This window comes from Mastigoproctus giganteus, chromosome 5 (genome assembly GCF_048544385.1).
Source record: "Mastigoproctus giganteus isolate SK-2022 chromosome 5, ASM4854438v1, whole genome shotgun sequence".
NCBI classification, from domain to species: Eukaryota; Metazoa; Arthropoda; class Arachnida; order Uropygi; family Thelyphonidae; genus Mastigoproctus; species Mastigoproctus giganteus.
The window spans coordinates 113,307,304-113,326,282 of record NC_143579.1 but is presented as its reverse complement, the minus strand read 5'-3'; the positions used below and the strand labels follow the sequence as shown (position 1 = coordinate 113,326,282).

Here is an 18,979-nt window from a genome sequence, read left to right as displayed (position 1 = left end):
TTCCATTACAAAAGTACTCCCAAATACTGTAGAGGCTTACCTGTACGCTGATGATCTTGCTATTTCTTGCCATTCTCAGAACATGAGATCTATCGAAAGGCAATTGCAGATGTCCCTCAATAAAGTTCAAAAGTGGGCTGAGCTCAATGGATATCGTCTTTCCCAACAGAAAACAGTTGCGATCCACTTTTGCTGTCAACGCAAATTGCATGCAGATCCTGAACTTCGGATTTCAAATTCCACCATTCCGATTGCCAGCAATATGAAATTTTTGGGACTAATCCTGGACAGTAAGCTCAATTTCTTTGAGCATGTTAAATCAATACGTACTGCCTGTCTTAAAAAGATCAACATACTAAGAGCTTTATCCTGCCCTCTTGGGGAGCAGATCGTACAACTTTGCTGCTCCTATAAAGAGCACTGATTAGATCCCGTTTAGATTATGGTTCTCCAGTTTATGATTCTGCCCGAAGGAGTGTGCTACGCTGGCTGGATCCTATTCAACATAATGCACTGCGGATTGCAATTGGTGCATACAGGACATCTCCAACTCAGAGCCTATACATTGAAGCTCATGAGCCCCCTTTGCATCTTCATAGAAAAATGTTATTACTTAAATATGCAGCCAAAATACAAACTTGCTATTCGCATCCTATTCAGCCATACCTTTTTAATCAACCACTGGTTAATCTCTACACAAATAAACCAAGTAAAATCCAACCAGCTGGCCTACGGCTCCTTGAAATATCACAGAACTGGAATGTTCCTCTCCATAATAGGCAACAGATAAAGAATTACTCTCATCCACCATGGACTACCTTTCCTCAACTGAACTGTGATACCTATTTTCTTCAGTGGGGAAAGAATTGTCTACCGGCTGTGACTATGCAACAACTCCATGCTAGCCATATTCAAACCTATGCTGACTTCTTGCCGATATATACGGATGGTTCCAAATCTCTGTCAACAGTTGGAGCAGCAGCAGTGTTTCCCTCTGCTATCATATCAGCTTCTCTTCCACCTGGGTATAGCATCTTTTCAGCAGAACTGTATGCAATACAGTTAGCTCTAGAAAATTTGACTCTACATCCATCTGCAAAATATATAGTTTATACTGACTCTCTCAGCTCAATTAAAGCAATGCAGAATACATCACAAAAGAATCACCATATTTTAATGAAAATCAGGAGTTTGTTATTGCAGATTTATCACCGTCAACAACTGGTGAAGTTTTGCTGGATTCCAGCACATTTAGGAATAAAAGGGAATGAAGTAGCTGATACATCTGCCAAAAGTCCAAGTTCAGACCTAACTGCTATTCCAGCGCCGGATTATAATATCTTAATTCAAGCAGCATGCATTACACAGTGGACAGAATTATGGCATAACCAAAGGAATAACAAACTTTTCCAGCTGAAACAGTACCCAAAGTTCTGGCACTCCAGCAATCAGACTGTGCGGCGGGAAGAAGTGGTACTCACACGAATGAGAATAGGACACACCCATCTGACTCACCTCCATCTACTAATGGGCGATGATCCTCCTCACTGTCCACACTGCTTAGAACATCTAACAGTCAAACACATTCTGATTGACTGTCCACAGTATCAACAACATCGAGCTGCAATATTTCAAAATCTGGCTAATCGTCGCGAACCATTGACATTATACCATGTTGTTGGAGAGGACGCAAATGTTAACGAACTTTTCTGCTTTTTAAAGCAAATTGGAGTGTATCATCTTATATAATAGACTTCAAAACTGAAACTAATTTAAACTAGATTATTTTATAATACTCTTAGGAATAGGCGCACTATAGCTATAGCAGCTAATGCACCAATAAACAACCATACCACAGACACACTCTAAATGGAAAGCACTCATGGAATTAATTGTGGAAGCTACTAGGCTTTTCGTACCGATTAAGAAATACTGTTCAAGATTTAGGCCTAAATAGACGTGAGATGAACTAATTAGACTCGTGGTAGAGAAGAAAAATGCACTGGATGCATATAAATTATTAGGTGACACAGAAGCCTATGGTAGATATAAGCTAGTCTGTAATCTAGTCACAAAGAAGATTAGGCAAGCAAAGACACATTACGAGAAATCTTTGGCAAAGGATTCCAAGAAAAACAGCTTGGACTTGTTTATTTATATAAATTTTAGAAGGAAGGGGATGAATCAGATTGGTCCACTTGATATCAATGTATTGACTGTTGATGATCATCCTCAGATAGCTGCCAGACTAAATGATTATTTTGCATCTACATTCGCACATGAGTTATTCAAGGAGAGAAGGCCGGATGTTTATCAAACTAACAGGGAGTTAAATGATTTTGTAATAACTGAGAGGAAAATCTAGGAGGTTAAACATAAGAAAGGCATCTAGGGTGGATGGGATCTATCCAGTTATATTATGGAAGGCAGTAAAGGAAGTAAGCAAACCCTTAGCCATAATTATGAGACCGTCCTTGGCTTCGGAGGGAGGTCACTGGCCTGGAGATGTGCAAATGTATCCCCAATTCACAAAGGGTGACTCGAGTAATTATAGACCTGTTTGTTTAACTTCTGTTCCGGGGAAAATAATGGAGTCACTGGTTAAAGAAGCATTGTGCAGGATCTTGTTGTTGTTATTTGGTTTTTAGGAGCATTAGCAACTAAGGCCATATTGCTCCCTGGATATGCCGTGATCATTCCCTGACCTTTCCACATCTTCCATATTTGGTGGCTCATGGGCTCGAACCCTGGTCTAATCAAGAAGTGTGTGCTACGCACTGCTGCTCCTGCCCACCTGGCTACGGAGGTGCCATTGCAGGATCATCTAGAGAAGATTACAGTAATAATTCAGGCACAGCATGGGTTTGTTTAGGGAAAATCTTGTCTTACAAATTTGGTTGGATACTATGATGTGGTAACAAAGGAACTCGATGCAAAAAATAATTTTGATATCATATACTTGGATTTCAGGAAAGCTTTTGTTACTGTTGCGCATGGATGACTGCTGTACAAATTGGAGAAGTATGGTATTAAGATCAAAAGTTGCTACAATGGATAAAAGGGTGGTTAATGGACACTGCTCTTCATACACTAATGTTATAAGTTGAGTCCCCCAGGGTTTGCTGTCGGGCCCACTGCTGTTTTGTATATTTATCAGTGATATTGATGAAGGTATATCAGGCTTAATGTCCAAGTATGCAGATGATACAGAGGTTGGCAGGGTTGTTAATGACAGTAATGGCAGTGTGCTACTGCCAAAGGATCTTGAGAAGTGGCAACTGAAGTTTAGAATTGACAAATGCAAAGTACTGTATATGGATAGAAGTAACCCATGAGAAATGTACCAACTGTGTGGTACTACACATAGGGTGGTAGAAAATGAAAAATACCTGAGAGTAATGTGCAGTCAGATATGAAGTTTTCTGAGCAATGCAGACAGGCTGCCAGAGCATGTCATGGGAGCAGGTCTGGCCATGCACTTGTACTGCGTACAGCATACACTTCTGGAGTCTTCATTTTAGGAAGGATGTAGAGTGGCTTGAGTAAGTACAGAGAAAGGTGACAAGATTGCTAAGGGGAATGAAGGGTTCTTTTACCAAGAAAGGCTTAAGTTCTGCATATTGCAACATCTCGAGACTAGGCACCTTTGAGGGGATCTGATTGAGGTGTATAAGACCTTGAATGAGTTAAGCAGGCCCATTTCTGATGAGATTCTTCTTCTTGCTCAGATTACGAAACTTAGGGGACATAAATTCAAATTGAGGAAAGACAGTTGTAGAATAGATGTATGGAAATTTGCCTCTAACTAGCAGGTAGTGGATTGCTGGAACTACTTCTATCTGCCAGGGAAGGATATCTTAAATAAATTCAAGTAGGAACTGGACAAATGTTTAGAGGGAATGGATGTGTGAATTTTTTTTTTTTTTTTTGCTGATGCTACATAAGCTCATTGTTTGCTTATTATTATTATTATTAATATTTGCCATATGGTACAAGGAAGTCTGAGGCTTAGGCTGAACCAGCCAAAAAAAAAAAAATCCCAAGTTACCCCCTGTGTGTGTGTGTGTGTGTGTGTGTGTGTGTGTGTGTGTGTGTGTGAGAGAGAGAGAGAGAGAGAGAGAGAGAGAGAGAGAGAGAGAGAGAGAGAGAGAGAGAGAGAGAGAGAGAGAGAGAGAGAGAGAAGTAGAAGGCACCATCAAGAAAGAGAAGAATGATGATATCCAGCTCAGGACCCTGGGTTTGCCAAGCCCATACTCGCCAGATGTGAGCCCCCGGAGTTATCTTGCATCACATGCCTCTATTACTTTTGTTTTGTCAATACATACACATTTTCCCTGGAGAATATATATGTGTTGGAATCTTTCCCTCAATTTGTATATTTGGGGTAAAAGTTCGTGTGTGTAGTCAGTTTTGTCAGAATTATCATTTTATCACTGAGATAAATCTGACTTAATAAAAGTTCAAAATGATTTTGTTACATCCCGGTTACGACATATGGAAAGTTTTGGCCAGTAGTTGGCAGTTTTTTGGAAGTCTCATTAACCCCATCCATATTACCACTCTAAGAAAACATTCAATTTCTTGGTGAATCTTGAGCATTCCACTTGTGCAGACATGATTTACCTGAAATATTAGGGGAGCTCAGTGACTGAGATATACAGGGTGATTTTTTTATTCATCTGAAAAACATAAAATATAGTTTAGTCCATTTATCAATATTGTTTCACAGTCGGAATGTGAAGCTGTAAAGAATGTCCTCTAACGTTTTCTGTGATGTAGGCTATATATACTTCAGGGCAGTGGTTAGAAACCACCCTTTTGTCAAAATTTCATCCATGTCAGTGCCATAGTCAAAAAAAAAAAAAAAAAATCACCTCTGCACAAAATTTTCTTTAAATGACACTGAGGTAGACATCACTTGTGATATCCCAAGTGTTTGTTGATGTGATGTCGCATCAACAAACACTGGCCCAAAAATGCAAATGCACAAAGTGCACGCTACACGAAGACCCTTTGTGCACTTAATGGATTGTCAAATGTGTTTATTCTTTATGCCCATTTAAATGGAAGTGCGCTGTATCAGAAAACTAAACCTTGTTTGTAACGTCAAGTTCTTGTTCTAATGATGCACAGAATTGTGTGGCAAACCGATCATGCCATTCTTTCACATTTGGCATTGGCTGGCTGGCTGAGCTGAACTTTATAGGGATATGCAGACAAGTCACCTCCATGTGCGAATTTACATATACCCTTCCTTGGGTTTCATGGCAAGATTTTCTGAGCTTCATCCAGAGGCGGTCCATCCCGAGGGTGCAAGGGATGCACTGCACCCAGGCAGCAATGTTCAAGGGATGCCTGAAAACCTGAAACTTACATACACATATGAAGAAATTTTTAAAGTTTCTAAATTTTGATTGCCCCCCCACCCACGTGCCACATACTCTTGGAATGCCCCTGGCTTTATTCCTTTCTGGTATTCTTAATGATGGTCAGCTTGCATGATCTTTTCTTTAGTCTAAATAACTGACTACCCTCAGATTGATCCATTAATTTCAACACCGTTTGGTTTGTTGGTTCATTACATATGCCAAAAGGTATCCTTTTGAGCAGAAACAACTTAATTCTCTCCCTTTTGTCGTATTCCTTAACAAATACTTTTTGCTCAATGCTGTACATTTCTTCATGTCAGTTGGAGAATATTCAGTGTTGTTAACCAAATCTTCAAATCTTTTTCTCCACCTGGTGTGTAGAGGATGGTGATGATACCACTGTGCTACCTGCACAGACTAAACTTGATATAATAAAGAAAATAGAATGGGGCAGGGCATAAAATAGGAGTGGATTAATGGTGGATTATAACATTGGATCGCCAAAATGTTTGTTTTTTATGTGCAGTTAATAAAATTGCATTCTTAATCTCTATTTCTTATTTAATCTCATTGTTTCTGCATTAAATATATTTTAAATAATTAATAAGAGAAAAGGAAATAGAATGTGTTTACCTCCTCCCGTAGGTAATTATCCAGCTGACTTTTGAATTTCCCCTGTCAGCCTCTATCACCCATGTAGGTAACTTATTCCAGTAATTTATAACTCGCTTTCTAAAATAAAACTTCATGCAATCCAATCTAAACATCTCTCTCCCTGTAAATTGAAATAATGGCCCCTTGTTCTAGAATAATTTATAACTATCAAAATTTCATCCTCATTCATTTTAATTATGCCTCTCAGAGCCTTATACCTCAATCAATTCTCCTCTAAGGTGCCTAGTTTCCTAGCTCCGCAACCCACATATTCAAAGTGTTTCCTCATATGGACGTCATTTTGCCGATCTCACCAGGTGAGTTACCCATCTTTGGACCCTTTCACAATGTCTTTAGGTGCGGTCTCCATACTTGAACTCAGTATTCCAAGTGTGGTCTAACAATAGCCTTATATACTGGGATATGACATCCTTATCTCTATTTGCAATTGTTTGATAAATCATTGATAGGACACCATGGGCCTTCCTTGCTACCTGTCTACAGTGCTCAGACAACTTCATGTCTGACCATATTGTAACACCCAAGTCCCTTTCCTCCACTACCTGCTTTAGTTCAACTCCACCAAGTGTATAAGTTATTTTAGGGTTACTATTCCTCAGGTGGAATACCTTGCACTTTTTTTTTTTTTTTGGATTAAAGCATATCTGCCATTTTTCCAACCATCCTTGAAGTCTCTAAGTCATTCTGAAGAAACTGTGCTTGGCGATGATCATTAACTGCTCTACTAATCTTTACATCATATGCAAATTTAGACATCACACCCTCTATCCCTTCGTCGATGCCATTTATGAAAATCAAAAACAACAGCGGTCCTAATACTGATCCTTGGGGAACCCCACTTCTTTAGATGAGCACCACCAACTAGTCCTCTGCTAATACTATCCGAATTGCCATCTGAGTTGTCAGTTTCATGAGGATAGACACAAGCAGCCATAACACTATTAATAGTTACCAGCACAGTACCTGTTCTAGACTTCAGTAAAGGTTTCACTCTGGTGAAATTGTAACTTAAAGTGAAGAATCTTCATCATAAGAAGCTGAACTGTAAGTAATAGTTCAAATGTCAGTTAAATTAATACAGCAGGCCCTCGTTATAATGTGGTTCGCTTTACGTTGATTCGGTATAATGCTGTTCTTATATTATAACCCATATCTGACTATAACGCTGTCACAAATCACTATAATGCTCTCTTACAGATTGCATTTTTGGCATATTTAACGAAATCATTTCATTTGATGGAGTCAATAACTTGAAAATGAATAGCAAAACAGCATTAATACATTTCCCACACCGACTTTAGAAATTTTACCATGCTCAGTGAAATTTTCTTGCATGCTAATTTAATTGCAGTACAGTGGCTTATGTAGTTCCGAGACAACATTTTAAAATGATCAAGTATATTGCCTGTAATATTTGTAATATGCATTTTTCCGAAGTCTAGTCATCGCTCAGTACAGCATTAGACATCGTGCGTAACGGACAGTTTACTCAAACATTGTATCATAATTAATGCAACCAACGCAGTTATGTTTTTGAAGAGTTAATAATGGCGGATAAGAATGAAAAAGCAATGTCTGGACGTAGTACAAAGACTACAAATGTAAGAAAAAGACTGAATTTGAAAATTAAATTAGACATTTTGAAGCGAATCAATTCGGGTCAACGACAAGCGGATGTGTGCCATAATGTAGGACTGGAAATTTTAACTGTAAGAACAATTATAAAAAATAAAGAATTATTTTAGCAGCGGGAAAGACTGCTGTTCCACTGCAAGCAACTAGGGCTAGGACGGTTATTAGGATTGAAATGGAGAAACTTTAACTAATTTTATTGAAGATAATATCCAATGCAGAATTCAGTTAAGTTAAATATTATAAAAAAAAAAAAAAAAAAGAGAGAGAGAGAGAGAGAGAGAGAGTGATTAACCTATATGATGATCTGAAGAAAACTTAACTGAAAAAAAAAAAAGAAAAAAAAATAATGTGGAACCATTTAAAACTAGTAAGGGCTGGTTGAATAGATTTAAAATCCAGGGAGAAGCTGCAAGTGCAAATCAAGGAGCTGAAACTTTCAAAAAAGAACTTGTTAAAATTATTGAAGAGGGATATTATGTGTTATACTTCTCAACAAGTTTTTAACATAGATGAAGCAGGACTTTTTTGGAAATGAATGCCTAAAAGAAGTTTCATATTGAAAGAAGAAAAAACATGCCAGGTTTCAAAGCGTCGAAGGATCGGTTGACTTTATTGTTGGGTGGTAATGCTGCAGGGGATTTAAAATTAAAACCTATTTTAGTTTACCAGAAAAAAGGCCAAAGTACAACCCAAAATCGACTCATTTTTCATGATTAAATTCATCAGTTAAATTCATGATTTTAATTGGAATTTTAAGTTTAATTTTGATACATAAGTAGTTACCGCATAATTATATACATATGTATTGCAGAATATTTTATATGTACAAATATTTGAATATTAAATATTTTGACTGATATTTGTGCATTTTTTCACTGCTGTTTATTATTGATTAGGAAATATCCTATGGCACTGACTGCAACTCACAAATACATATGTTACTTTATGGGAATGCAGTGATTGCTTAGTTTGGTTTCACTTAACGCTCTGTTTTTTTGGAATGAATTATCAGCGTTAAGCAGGGGTCACCTGTACCATTTGTCCTTACTGAGTTTTGTAGGAGGCACTTCATGTAACAATTCTGAATTAGCACTAAAAGAATATTCATGTGATGAAAATTTTATTAGTGTTAATGAACAACCTTTAAAAAATTCATTACTGAAACAGTTGTAATATTATAAATATTCATTCAAAAGTGTTTGCAGTTTCACTGTTCTTCAAAAGGTGCCATAGTTATGATGCCCCTTACCATTTCACACACTCAGATCATTTGAATAAATAAATACAGGAAACATAAACATGTAAACTAATTGCAGCACACAATACAGGAAATTAGACAAGCAAAAACAAATTAGAAGAAATCTTTGGCAAAAGATGCTAAGAAAAACAGCAAGGACTTCTTTAGTTATATAAACTCTAGAACGAAGGGAATGAATTAGATTGGTCCACTTGATATCGATGGTTCGACTACTGATGATTTTACTTGCATAGCTTATAATCTGAACGAGTATTTCGCATCTACATTCACACATGAGTAAGCAAACCCTTAGCCATAATTATGAGAGCATCCTTGTACTCAGGAGAAGTCCCCACGGATTGGAGATGTGCAAATGTATCCGCAATTCACAAGGGGGGGGGTCAAAGTGTGATATGAGTAATTACAGACCTGTTAGTTTAACTTCTGTTCCGGGGGGAAATAATGGAATCACTGGTTAAAGATGCATTACAGGATCATCTAGACAAGACTGCAGTACTAGTTCAAACGCACCATGGGTTTGTTAAGGGAAAGTGTTGTCTGACAAATTTGATTGGATACTATGATGTGGTTACAAAGGAACTGGATGCAAAAAACAATTTTGATATCATATACTTGGATTTCAGGAAAGCTTTTGGCACTGTTGTGCATGGAAGACTATTGTACAGATTGGAGCAGAATGGTATTAAGGCTAAGTTGCTACAATGGATAAAAGAATGGTTGTGTGGGAGAAGACAGAGAGTAATCAATCGACGCTGCTCTCATGGACTAATGTTATCAGCGGAGTCTCCCAGTGTTCGGTATTGGGACTGGTGTAGTTTTGTATTTATCAGTGTTTTGTATTTATTGATGAAGGTATATCAGGCTTGATGTCAAAGTTTGCAGATGATACAAAGGTTGGCAGGGTTGTTAATGGCAGTGTGCTACTGCAACAGGGTCTAGAACATTTGGGCAGATGGGCTGAGAAGTGGCAACTAAGTTTAACATTGACAAATGCAAGGCGCTGCATATGGGTGGAAGTAACCCTAGAGAAACGTACCAACTGTGTGGTACTACACTTAGGGTGATCGACAATGAAAAAGACTTGGGAATAATTGTGCAGTCAGATATGAAATTTTCTGAGCAGTGCAGGCAGGCTGCCAGAGCAGGTTATGGGGTATTATATGGGGTTGGCCATCCCTGCTGTATATTGTCAACGATATACAGCAGGGGTGGCCAACAAGTCGATCGCGATCTATCAGTCAATCGTGGCTTTAATTTTGGTCTATCACGATGAATTTTAAATATATATAAAAATATATATAAATATGTTATGTGCCCCAGTGCATACGCTTATTACAAATCTGTTGAACCACATGGCCACTCTTGTCTGTGCGCAGCCACTAGGCGTGTCTAGTGAAAATTCACGCAGTTATGTTGTGGAGAGCATAGCGTATGTGTCAAATTCTTATTTAGCTTACTTAATATTAATAACTGGACAGTACTTATACAATAATTTAATACACTTTGATTAATGTAAAGTTTTAGATATCTTAAAATACCCTGTAGATGGACTAATAATAAAATAGCAAATGCTTAAAAAAGCGATACTCACCTTGAATAAATCTGCAAGGTTTAATTAGAAAGGGTTAATATTTAGGTTGAATAGTTGAATTAAAAAGGCTAAGGGAGGGGCAAAAATAAAGTGTTATTTCGGAAATTAAAATAGGCGCAAGGAAGCAGGTGTGTACACATCTAATCCTTGGTTGTCATTAAAGTAGGGAAAAATAGTTGAAATTAAATAAATAATATAGTGGGCCAATAGTCATTACGGGGACTTTTGTTGGACAACGTCTCCAGTTGGCAATTGAGTGGGTAGAGAATGTGCGCGATATTTAAGAAAATTTTTATACTCTCATGATGCACTTTTGATTTGGAACCTCTCAACCTTGAGAGGTTCCAAATCGGTGAAAGGTTGAAGGGAAGTTTAGTGTTTAAGACTTTAAGATTGGAATGGTGTCGATACCACTCGATGGCTAGTGCTTCATATTGAAGAAGCCTATAGCTGGATTTGAGTTTAATAATAGAAATGGCAGAATCAATAAGAGGGGTGTGGTTATGGGTTTGAGTGTGAGTTCTGTAACGGTTTGGTTAGTCGTAAGACTGTAGTGGTGGTAATATGCGCGGGTGTTTTTGATGGTAATATGTGCGGGAGGTTTTTGATGAGCCATATTTTGTAGTAGTACTTCCAATGTAACAGGTGTCGCAGTTTGGCCGGCAATTAATAAGGTATATTATATCATTAAGATCGCTGGTAGGATATTTATGTGTGTCTTTTTAAGAGCTGAAGAAAGATCAGAGTTTATTGTGAGCGGAAAAGACAAGAGAGATATAACTATCGTTGAATATACGCTGTAACTGTTCTACTAGTTCACTGTGATAGGGGAGGACTATGCAGGTGTTTGTATTATTGTTATGTCTGATCGGGTTATTAATTTTATTTTTGGCGATGGCAATTGTATGTAAGATAAGTTGATGGGGGTAACCTCTGGCTATGAATTTATCGTTGAGAAATTGGATTTCGTTGTATAGGTCTTTTTGTGAAGAGCTAAATTTTAGACCGTTGTAGATTGGTTGTATAAGACGGCTTTTTTAGTGTTAAGGGAGTGAAGTGAAGTGAAATGTAAGTATTTACCGGTATGTGTGTTTTTCCTGAAAATTTTTGTACTTAGCTGTGTGCCTGTTATGTAGATGGTGAGGTTGAGAAAATTGATCTGGTTGTTTAGTCCAATTTCAAGGGTAAATTTAAGCCTGTCGTGTACAGAATTAAGTTTTGAAAAGAGATTGTCGATGCTAGGTCTATTGCCTATTACAAGGATGTCGTCAGCGTAGCGTATGTATAATTTTAATTCAGAGGGAAAGTGGTGTAGAATTTGGTTCTCAATGGCTGCCAGGTAAATTTCGGACAAGGGGGCCGAGATATCTAAGTCCATCGGTAAGCCAAATATTTGTTGAAAAATTTTAGTGTTAAATCTGAAGTATCTGGCATCTAATAAAAGTGTAGTGAGTTCAAGGATGTGGTCTATGGAGAGAGAGGTGCGTTCTGTTAAGGTGCCATCGGCTGCTAGAAACTCACGTAGAGCTTGTAGGGTGAATGGTATATGGACATTGGTATAAAGGGATGTGATATCGAAGGACGCTAATATGTCACTGTTGGATATTACAGTATTGTTGATTTTTTGAGGTTACCGCATGTCAAAAAGTGCATCACGAGAGTATAAAAATTTTCTTAAATATCGCGTGTGTTCTCTACCCACTCAATTGCCAACTGTAGATGTTGTAATCCAACGAAAGTCCCCCTAATGACTATTGGCCTACTATATTATTTATTTAATTTCAACTATTTTTCCCTACTTTAATGAAAACCAAGGATTAGATGTGTACACACCTGCTTCCTTGCGCCTATTTTAATTTCCGAAATAACACTTTATTTTTGCCCCTCCCTTAGTCTTTTTAATTCAACTATTCAACCTAAATATTAACCAACCCTTTCTAATTAAACCATGCAGATTTGTTCAAGGTGAGTACCGCTTTTTTAAGCATTTGCTATTTTATTATTACACTTTGATTTAAAATGAATAATACGAAAAAGAGTAAAACGTACCATTTTAATAAAGAGTGGGAACTAGAATACTTTTTTGTAATGATAAAAGAAAAATGTTGTTATTTGATTTGTAATGCTTCCGTGGCTATACCCAGAAAAGGAAATATAAAAAGGCACTTCAATGCACTCCATGGTAAATACCAATCGGATTTTCTGCCTAAATAGTGACCTTAAAAAAAAAATAAATTAAAAGAACTGAAATCCAGATTATTTGCACACACAACAAAATTTCTTCATGACACCTAATTTACAATCTAAAGCAGTAACTGTAGCATCATTTTAAGTAAGTTGTTTCTTGCACAAAAATGCAAACTATTTTCTGATGGTCAATTCATCAAGGATGCATTTTTAGAAATAACAGATTCTCTTTGAAAATTTTAAGAACAAAAATGAAATTAAAAGTGCTCTTCAAGTTCTGCAATTATCTCGAAATACTCTGATGCGACACATTGAAAAAATGAGTAAAATTGTGAGCGAACAATTGCGTGCTCATATTACTAATTCTGTGTCCTTTTCTTCACAACTGGATGAATCTACAGATGTCAGCAATACAACTCAAATGCTCGTTTTTATTCGTATGGTTTTTGATGATTCTGCCACTAGAGAAGAACTGCTGGGTATCATTTCGCTAAAAGAAAGAACAAGAGGTCTTGATATATTTAACGCATTCAAAAATTTTATTGAAAAAAAATTAAATTACCATTATTTAAGCTCATATCAATAACAGATGGAACTAAAGCAATGACAGGACATCTTAACAGATTCATCGCATTGTGCCAAAAGGATGACGCATTCCCTGGTTTTTTTGAGTTACTGCTGTATCATCCACCAACAAGTGTTAGCCAGCAAAAGATTAAATACTAAAAGTGTTATGGACATAGCTTTCAAAATTGTGAATTCCATCAGAGGACAATCTCTTCAAAGGAGGCTTTACAAAATGTAACTTGATGAAAATGAACCAGATCTGATATTACACACAGATGTGAGGTGGCTGAGTCGGAGTAAGTTTCTACAGATTTCGAAATTTGCTGAATGAAATTAAAAATGTGTTGATCAAAGGGGAGATGATTATCAATAGCTACAAGATACGGAGTGGATGTGTGATCTGGCTTTTTTGGCAGATTTTACCAGTAAATTAAGTGATTTGTATTTGGAATTACAAGGAAAAAATTAAAATATGGGTAACATGATTAGTAGTATTTCTGAATATAAATATCAATTTTTGGCAATGGCTAAGGATCTCAAAGAAGGAAAATTCGATTTTGCAGATATGCAAGATCATTTGCAAAAATATTCTGTTTTTGAATTTAATAGTGAGAAATATGTTTCTGAAATTCAGAAAGTTGTGGATGATTTTGAAACCAGATTCAGTGATCTTAAAACAATTGAAGAAGACCTTGTTCAATATACTGTATTTCTTATCCATTTAATGTCGACTTAGATACGAAACAAACTGCAGAAAAAAATCGCTGAGATTTTTCATATGGAGAAAATATTACTTGGAAACGAAATTATTAAATTGCAAAACGATATCTTATTAAAAGCCTGGTCATCAGAAAAAGACTTTTGCCGAGAAAAGTACCCAAATGTAAAAAAATGCAGTGAACTTTTAAATTCCTGTTTTGGTTCCACATATCTATGTGAATTGGCCTTTTCATATTTGAAACAAAAAAGAGCATTAAAACGAAGAATCGCTCTACTCTTACGGACTTGCATACAGAAGATTCTTTACAGTTGGCCTTATAAATAAATAAATAAATTTTCTGTTTATACTCTGGGACGACCAAACGGTCAGAGGAGTTCACAATTACAAGAAACAACACCATATTCAGCAGTCACGGGCTTGAACCCCGGTCACTCAAGGCACGTGTACTTATGCACCCGCGCGCCTGACCACTAGGCTACAGCGGCCTATGCTATCACAGTATATCCCCGATTTTGAAAACTTGACAGATGACATTGACACAAACTTCACATAAATTAAAAATTTAAATATGTATGAATTTAAAATAAGAATTCTGAATTGTATTTAATTTAAAAATTTATAAACAACATTTTTCAATATGTGTTTATTAACCTTTTTAACCACGTGCGATGAAATTCTTGAGACGGTAGATCGCGGCACATTTTGAAAAAAAAAAGTCGATCGCATCACAAATTAAGTTGGCCACCCCTGATATACAGGAATTTTGCTAGTAGGTCAAAGGTGATTATTCCTTTGCATAAGGCAATGGTCAGGCCATGCCTTGAATACTGCGTACAGGTCTGGAGGCCTTATTTTAGGAACAATGTACAGTTGCTTAACTGAGTATAGAGAAGGGCAACAAGATTATTGAGGGGAACAAAAGGGTTGTCTTATGAAGAAAGGCTTAAGTTCTGCAAATTGCAGCATCTGGAGACTAGGCACCTGTGAGGTGATTTGATTGAGGTATATAAGGCCTTGAGCAGGTTTAGCAGGCTCAATTCTGATGGGATTCCTCCTCTTGCTCAGATTACGACCATTCAAATCGATGAAAGACAGTTATAGAATAGATGTGCAGAAATTTGCTTTTAGCGAGCGAATAGTTGATTGCTGGAATAAATTTCCATGTGTCATTAGCTGACTGTTGACCTCTAGGTCATCTCTTACAAAAAAAAATTTCCCAGTTACATGTATAAACGACTAATGTTGGTAGGAATAGAAATGAAGTTTGTTACTTGAATAATCAACCAAATCATTTACCATCACTGAATTTTTTGCCTCCAATAAATGTGATTTTTTCCCATTTTGTTAGGCACCATATATATAAAAAAAGTTGGTAGGCCCAATGGTTGATATTTTCTTTGAATGGTTAATGTCAAAGTTTTGTAATTAACCAAATGTGGGCAAGTTTAATAACATTAATCTGGGTATTCTACTTTAGTAGGATCTAGATAAATTGGTTGGAGATATTGGGAAATGGCAAATGAGATATATTGATAAATTGACAAGTATATAATTATATTAATAATTGATAATTAACATTAATAAATACAAGGTACAGCATTGTAATAATAATCTCCGAATAGCATACTGTTTGAGTGGCACCAAGCTCAAGGTAGGTGATAGTGCATAATTGTGCAGTCAGGTGTGGTGGAATTCTCTAACAGTGCAGACAGGCTGTTAGGCTAGCTCATAAAGTTCATAGGGGTCATTGATGTATAACAACTTTGCAGGCAGAGATTAAGAGGTAATTATTTTCTTGTATCAAGCACAGGTTAGACCACATCATAAATACAGCATTTAAGTTTGGTAACCTCATTTTAGAAAAGATCTGTGTTGGAAGCATGCAGAGAGAAATGCATCATGGTTATATGAGAGTACAAGAGGATATTTTTGTCAAGAAAGAGTTAGTATGAAAATGAGGCATGGCATGGAGACCTGGTGAGATGTTTAAGGCTGTAAAAGGATTGAGAAGATTAAATGCCGGTGACATGTTTACTATCAGTCAACTTTAGGCAGCACACAGATAAAGGAACATAAATTTATGTCGAAAAAGGATAGTTGCAGATAGATTTAGTTGCAAAAAATTTCCAACTAAATCTATATTTAGTTGCAAATTATCTATATTTCATCTATTTTCAGTCAGAGAGCTATTTATTTGTAAAATAAACTAACAGTTGGTGTTGAGGAGGTAGAAAGTTGAATAAATTTAAAGGATTGGACAGTGTTAGAAGGGACAGAAGTAATAGATATACAGTAAGACCCCCGCATCCAGGAGGGTACATTCCAAGACCTACTGCTTATATACTGCTTGTGAATGAAAATGAAAATGCAAATGAAAAGCCAACACCACCCATGAATGGGTGGTGTTGGCTTTTCATTTGCTAGCTTCAGACATTTATTTTTCACATTGAGATTTTGTTTATTTTATTTTATTTTAGAAAATAAACTTATTTTTATCAGTTATTTATCATTTTGGTAAGAGTTCCAAAATTGTAAAAGTTATTCAATGAACTTCACAGTGACAGTTTGATTCTTGATAAAGTGTATAGTTTTTTTTTTTTTTGTTGTTTATAAATGCCAATTCAATGATGAATGTTTTTTTTTTTTTTGTTGTTTATAAATGCCAATTCAATGATGAATGTTTTTTTTTTAACTGTACAGTTTTCAGCAAGGGTACTGACTTCATCAGCTAAAATGGGAGATGCTCAAATGTCTGTCTTCATCAGCTAAAATGGGAGATGCTCAAATGTCTGTCCTGGTGAGCTAACATCGTCTGTGTCATATGACCACTCATATGAGATTTTGGTTAATTTTTTTTGTAATTACCAGTTGTCATTGATGATTAGAGAAAACAATGAAGGCTAATATCAGCTGTTTTTCTAATTCAGAAATTGTGGGAAATCTATGGAAGATTTTTCCAGCCATGAAAGAAGTACAACAAAAATTTTTAGCAAAAAAATGGATTGTTTCAGTACTTGTTGCCCTGATTCCTTCTTACTTTCATTAACCTTATTTACCTTCATGAAATTCTCTGGCTAGGAAAATGGGAATAAGTTAATGAAAATTTTGTTCTAATTTGCTGTTGGAAAAAGACAATGTATGCCCTTGAAACTCTTGATTACTGTTAATTGCAATTTGCATTGATAGTGCATTGCACTATCAAAGGAGCTAATTACCAGAAAAAATTGGAAAATGACATGTTGCTTAATGCTCTGAGTGCAGCTCCAGAAAACTGACTGTGCTTTAGATAGTGTGCTAATATGTAAGTGTTTTATGATTGACCTTTCCTTCAAGCTGCTTTCTTTTGCCCTTTCTTTTAAAGGTTGGATTCTGAACTAACCCTTAATAAGGTTTGGATGTGATGCAGTGAACATTTATCTCCTCTGAGTTTCTCCGTAACTGTTAACTTAAAAACAGATGTTTACAGTGTGGCATTTTATTTTATGTATATCCTAGGTGCATTATGACCTTTACTGTTCTTGTGCCGTAAAGCCTACAAACAAACAAACAAACATGTATATCCTACTTGGAGGCATTAGACCATCCAATTCAATCCACATCATCATGGATTGAAAGGGATTGATTAAATAGAATATTGAATGATATGGCAGTTACCTATCAAAAATGCTATATTATTGATACCACATAGATGGTCAGCTGACAATGAAATAAAACCTCTGTCTTATTCAATAATTAAATAGGAGGATTTTGCATTTCTTTGATTAAAATTAATAATCTGTTTGGCTGGAAAATTAATTATGCTTTTTTCATTTATTAATTAAACAATAATTATTGTAATAAATGTAATCAGTGTTTGTCAAAGAGAATTAATGTGTATGCTATAACCCCCTTTTTTTCCCCTTTCAGAAAATTACAATTAAGAATGCATTTGGTCTTCATCTTATTGATTACATGGCTGAAATGCTGAAAAATCATGGAGAAATTACTAATTTTCAGGTATTTTCCCATTATTAATTACTGTATAATTGCTTGTAATTAACAAAAAATGTTTTAAAATAGTATGTCTAGTTTTATATACCAGGTGAAATCATAAAGTAAGGCAACTGTGTGGCTTCTGTGGTTGATTGAAAAGTGTTACCTGTTGAGACAGAATTGTTCCATCTTGCAGTATTCATTCAATAACTATGTTAGTGTACTGCATTCACATACACCATATTTTTCCTGTCTTCCATAGCAGAAAGTGTTTATTGTTGTGAAAATAATTAGGGATCAGTTTTTTAGTACAAAGAATTAATATCAAATTTTGAAGAAGTTGTACTGATCTGCAAGTGAGCAAATTCTGGTGTTAAGCCAAATTTATGGTGATGATTGTTGAGTTTTAAATAAGACAAGTGATGTCAATGGAGCATGAGGTTGTCGATGTCATGAGAGCATGTGGGTTGGTGATCACCTTGTGGGTGATCGGCAACCCACAAGACTGATCACAACATTTTGAAAGATGGATAGTTTGAAATATCCTTGTTAAAAAATATCTAAAAATATATTTTTTGGATGAAATTTCAGTGTATAGTGGGATATCTAAAATTGTTTTGTTTATCAAGAAATAAACTATTTTGTGGATTTTGTACACCATGATAAATAATTTTAATAAATTAGCAGTATGCTACAAACGGGGCTTAGAGGGGAACAGGCATTCTGTGTGTAATCAGACACTCAGTCTAAAACACTGATGGATCCATTATCTTTCTATTTCAGAAGATTTAGGAGAAGTCCTGTTGGCCTGACTCCCTAAAATCCACTCATGCACACCTTCTCAATGGTAAGCCCTGTTACGTCACTTAGGTGGCAACGAGCATGTAGAGTGGTTCTCTTCAAGACACTGGTCAGCGTGAAGAGGAAAAGACCAAATCCTCCAGCACATGACAGCAAGACGAAATGGCCCTCAATCCCCAGCAGCCTTCACTCCCCCTCTTACG

At 36.2% G+C, this 18,979-nt stretch overlaps 1 protein-coding gene across 1 annotated transcript in view; it reads left to right on the top strand.

Annotated features, from left to right (window-relative positions):
• Window positions 1-18,979, top strand: part of barr (non-SMC condensin I complex subunit H) — a 462,459-nt gene that overhangs the window by 164,600 nt on the left and 278,880 nt on the right. The window contains exon 4 of the mRNA XM_090374633.1: window positions 17,910-17,999. Within this exon, the coding sequence (XP_090230759.1) occupies window positions 17,910-17,999 (90 nt within the window). The remainder of the gene's footprint in view (window positions 1-17,909; window positions 18,000-18,979) is intronic.